Here is a 4,693-nt window from a genome sequence, read left to right on the forward strand (position 1 = left end):
CGCTGCTTCTCCCCGGCGCCTCTTCTTCCGCCCGCCCGCCGCCTCCACGCGGGGCTCGGGCCGGCAGAAAGTGGTGGACGGCGTTACGGTGTGCCCTTGGCTCAAGCGAGGGGATTCTGTGCCGGTCGGAAGCTTGGGAAGGTGTTTTCAAAGCTGGGAAAGCCTTGAGCCTAGCAGTGGCCTTGCGTGTAGTCTCGTCAAACGATTGCTAATTCTTACTGCTCCCAGGTGTTCAAACGCTTCGTCGAGATCGGCAGAGTGGCCTTCATTTCCTTCGGGCCACATGCTGGCAAGCTGGTGGCCATTGTGGATGTTATTGACCAAAACAGGGTAAGCTGTTCCTGCTCAACGATTATTTTCTCCTTTTTGCCCTACCGGAAGCGTGTACACTAAGAGTGTATTGATTTTAAAGGATACTTTCTGTGAATAGATTTTTCAGAGACATAAGCAGTTGACTAAAACGTGGTTTAACAGCTGGTGTTGTATTTGAAACTTTCAGTAACAAGCTTTTTTCCCTGGCAAGTGACATGTTCCTCCCTCCACTGTGTTTCCTACAAGCGGACAAGTGATGTCAGCTGGAGTCTAAAACTTACAAATGGAGTAACGTTCATGTCTGTTTCAAGTAAATGTTTGGGCTAAGGGGCTGTTTTTGCTTAATGTTCCTGAAAAAGCTGGGATAAGAAAAAGATAAAGCATGTCATCTTAGTACTTTGTGCTTTTTTGAAGTTTGGGGTTTCCCCCCCACCCCACCCCCCCAAAGATGAGCCTTTAAAATTCTTTCTGTAAAACTTGAGTTGTATATGCAGGACTTAACAGTCTTGGGGTTTGTCTGCATCACATTTAGTTTGGGCCCACTGTTGTCAAGACACTGTTCATACCTTCTTAGGAAGCTGCTCTCTAAATCGAGTATGATGGGGAAAACTGCTACAATCCCCCGCATGTTCGCTTTTCTTTTCCAGGCGCTGGTGGATGGCCCCTGCAGCGGTGTCAGAAGGCAGGCTATGCCCTTCAAGTGCATGCAGCTGACTGACTTTGTTCTCAAATTCCCACACAGGTGAGGAGTTGGCATTTTTTTTTTTGGTTGTTAAAAATCCGTGCCATCACTTGATGACGGAATTACGTGATGTGATGCTTGCTAAATCTAGAAAGTTCATACAGCAGAAGTCAGTGGATTAACCGGCGTGCACAGTAAAAATTTTGGCAGCTTGTGTTGTCATAGTTGAATACAGTTAAGTTTTCGTTACCAATATTAGCTGACATCTGCTATTCAGGAGAAGAGGAAATAGCACGCTGGCTGGGTAACTTGCAGGTGGTTGTGGGGTGGATGGGGTGGGGGGAAGCAGTTGCAGTAAATAGTGTGTGGCTTTGGGTTTGATACTGCTTAGGTCACCTGAAGACATGAAGGATGTTCCCTGACTGCAGAACTATGCTGGAATTACAGGAGGCTGAATTCATTCTGTCCTCTTTAGCTTAGTTTCTGTATGTGTTTCTGTAATTTAGAAACAAAAATTGCTGCCTTTCTGATTTTGAAGCACTGCTGGGAATAGTATGTGAGTTTGCTTCTTGGAGTCACTCGTCTGTCAGTCCTAGCAAAGCATTTACACAACAAAATGTTAATTAGATGTATGTGGCATTGATTTAAAAGTAAGGTGCCTGAAGGGATCTAGAAGGATGGTCTTCCCTTGTATGAACGCTGGTGGGCCAGCCTCAGGGAGAACCTTGTTTTAATAAAGACTTTGAGTGTGATCATGACTGTTGTTGGTGCAGTGCTCGTCAGAAGTGTGTGCGCCTCGCCTGGGAGAAGGAAAATATAAATGAAAAATGGGCAGCGACAAGATGGGCCAAGAAGATTGAAGCCCGAGAAAAGGTACGGTTTTCCACTGGCTGAGTAATGCGCGTCGGACTGCTACTGCTCGTTAAAATCGGGAGCTGTCGAATGAGCCGTGCGTTTTCTGTGGCAGGCTGAGATGAAAGGCAGGCAAGGTGTAGATTTTAAAAGTTGCTACCTGTCTGCTTCCACTTGTACTGTAACAGTCAGGGTGTTTTGTTCAGTCAGGTCTATAGCCACCGTGGTTTTCCCAGCAAACGCCTTAATAGCGAACTAGTTCCAGATACGCAGCTAAACCCGGGTTGGGGCGTTGTTCCTTGTGGGATGCTTTGAAGCACCAAGTTTCACCCCTTGTGTGTGTATCTCAGCTTCGTGATTGGTTCTTTTCAAACAGAAAGCCAAGATGACCGACTTCGATCGCTACAAGGTGATGAAAGCAAAGAAGATGGTAAGTGTTGGGGTGTTGCTTTGTGGGGTAAATGCTTACAGCCTTCCCTTCAGAGCCGCGTGCAGGTGTTGCTAGCCTGGGTTTTGTAGCTGGCGTGGAGCAACGCACAGCGCACGACTGCCTTCAGTTTTCCACGCCCCTTTCATCACTTTCTCTTCAGCAGTTGATCAGGCTTGAACCGTAATGATCTGTGTCCTCCGAGTTAGAGCTGAGGAAGGTAGCTGATGACGCCTTCTTGATGGGTTGCTGGGTTTTGTATATGTAAAGACACACGCACACGTATAATTCTATAATGAAAGTCACTACGCCTGGAGTAGTGGGGTGTCCAGGTTACCAGCGAGAACGATGCTGTCCACCTGGTGTATCAGAACAGATGTTTTAAGCGTAGTGCGTGGTAAGTCTTTTGGCTCTCTAATGTCAGTATAATTGGTTAGCAATGGGTAATTACCAAAAAGGGCAGAATCAAAGTCTAGAATTTAAATGAAGGCATAATATTTGAGCTGTTGCTTTCTTGGTTCTGATGAATAGTAATCACTTTCCCTTTTTACAGAGAAACAGGATCATCAAGCACGAAATGAAGAAGCTCCAGAAGATGGCTTCTAAGAAAGGCAAGAAGCTGGAGAAGCCGGAGAAGGCGCCCAAGTCGGAGAAAGCGCCCAAGTCGGAGAAAGCGCCCAAGTCGGAGAAGGCGCCAAAGGCACAGAAGGCGCAGAAATAAAACGAACTTCTGGTTATGTGTGATTTGGTGTCCTTATTCTGACCCTTGAAAACTGACAAATGGTTAAACACCTGACGCAAGTTGCAGTCCTAAGTGCAGTTTTGCTGTCTCCTGTCTGTCTCCTTTTTCCGTGTCCGAGCGCTGGGGTCTGATGTTCCTGGGGCCATGGGGAGGCGTGTTGGTCACCTTCAGTGGAGGTGATGGTATGGGCAATGCCCCGGGCTCTGTACCTGCTGCCAGTTGAAGTGTTTGCAGGAGGTTGCATCCTAAGAGTTGAAAGCAGCCGGCTGTGGGAATGGTTGGGAATGAACAAGGTGACTTGCGGAGTCTTGGCTGTGAAAGATGAGAAATAACCAATTAGGCTAATTTTTCTGTATATATTTGAGGCATGAACCCAGAGTATGTGTCCCGCTTCGGATGTATGTCCGTGTTAGCAAGAGTGACAAGCTGCTGTTTGGATGCTTTAAATGATTCCGGGGTTTCTGAAGAACTTCCACCCTGCTTTACGTGATGTCTGAGGCCGCAGCTGTCCTGTGAGCACGGGTACAGTAATTAATGACGTAGGGATGAGGTGGATATTGGTGACTTGTGTTACAGAATGCTTGCTTCTCGTGAGTGTGCAAGAGTTCGTCAGGTTGGAGCCAAATCACAGTTCCTGGAATGTTTCAGCATATAATTCCCACTTTTTTTAATGAAGGTTGTAGGAGCTCTAAGTACATTGTCAAATACTCAAATACGTATTTTCAGAGTTTCACTGCTAAGCATGTGCTTTTACAAATGTGCTTTTGAGTTGTTTCAGGGCTGGTGCTGCTTGTGTCAGCCACAACTGGGCACCTGCATGCCCAAACGCCTGGAACCATAGAATCACGGAACGATTTGGGTTGGAAGGGCCCTTACAGACCATCCAGTTCCAACCCCCCTGCCATGGGCAGGGACACCTTCCACCAGACCAGGTTGCTCCAAGCCTCATCCAGCCTGGCCTTGGACACTTCCAGGGATGGGGCATCCACAGCTTCTCTGGGCAACCTGTGCCAGTGCCTCACCACCCTCTCTGGGAAGAACTTCCTGGCATCAACGTTTTCTTGGTGTTTATATGCCCTTGGAAACTGAGTTTGAGCACATGGTTGGTAGGAATGGGTGTAAGAGATAAGGGAAAAAATACTGGAAATGGTGCAAACGGGGATTAAAGCCCGTGTTCAAGCATCTGGAGGTCTTGATTTTTAAATTTGATTTTGAAGTGATTACGTCCACCTACTCTGAAACTCTTTACCTTGAGCTTCATCATCCTGGAGGTGCTTTAAGGTGAAGGAGTTGGTCCTTAGGGTTGTTTCGGGTGTTTTACCTGCTGGTTAAGCTGTTATGTAAGCCTGGGGAAAAAATACGGGTAAAAGTGCCCGTGGAGAAAGATGTGACCTCAACCATGAGTTCCTGAATGCTTTTTCTACGTTTTTGGCTCTTTTTAAGGGTACTTCAGAGGTACCCCGAGCCCCCCTGTGGCTCAGTGTGGTTGGCAGGCCCCCTGCCCCTCAGCCCTGAGTCCTGGGGCGTCTCTGCTGGTTTGTCCTCTTGTTTTTAAAGCTGCGGGGAGGCAGGAAGGTGCCGAAGGAGGGTTCCGTTTCCCAAGGATACCACACGATGGCAACGTGGGTTCCTGGCAAGGCTCTACCCGAGGCGTACCCCAACCGGGCGGTGGTGCTCG

At 47.8% G+C, this 4,693-nt stretch overlaps 1 protein-coding gene across 1 annotated transcript; it reads left to right on the top strand.

The window, feature by feature from the left end:
- Nucleotides 1–228: 228 nt before the first annotated feature.
- RPL14 (ribosomal protein L14) lies at nucleotides 229–2,994 on the top strand (the record flags this gene model as incomplete). The annotated part of the gene is made up of 5 exons (XM_010156109.1): nucleotides 229–330; nucleotides 960–1,054; nucleotides 1,768–1,867; nucleotides 2,223–2,276; nucleotides 2,827–2,994. Coding segments are annotated over 5 exons (519 nt in total), but the record flags the coding sequence as incomplete, so codon positions are not given.
- Between the last annotated feature and the right edge of the window lie 1,699 nt (nucleotides 2,995–4,693).

The sequence above is a fragment of the Eurypyga helias genome, unplaced genomic scaffold, assembly GCF_000690775.1.
Source record: "Eurypyga helias isolate BGI_N326 unplaced genomic scaffold, ASM69077v1 scaffold7687, whole genome shotgun sequence".
Lineage (NCBI taxonomy): Eukaryota > Metazoa > Chordata > Aves > Eurypygiformes > Eurypygidae > Eurypyga > Eurypyga helias.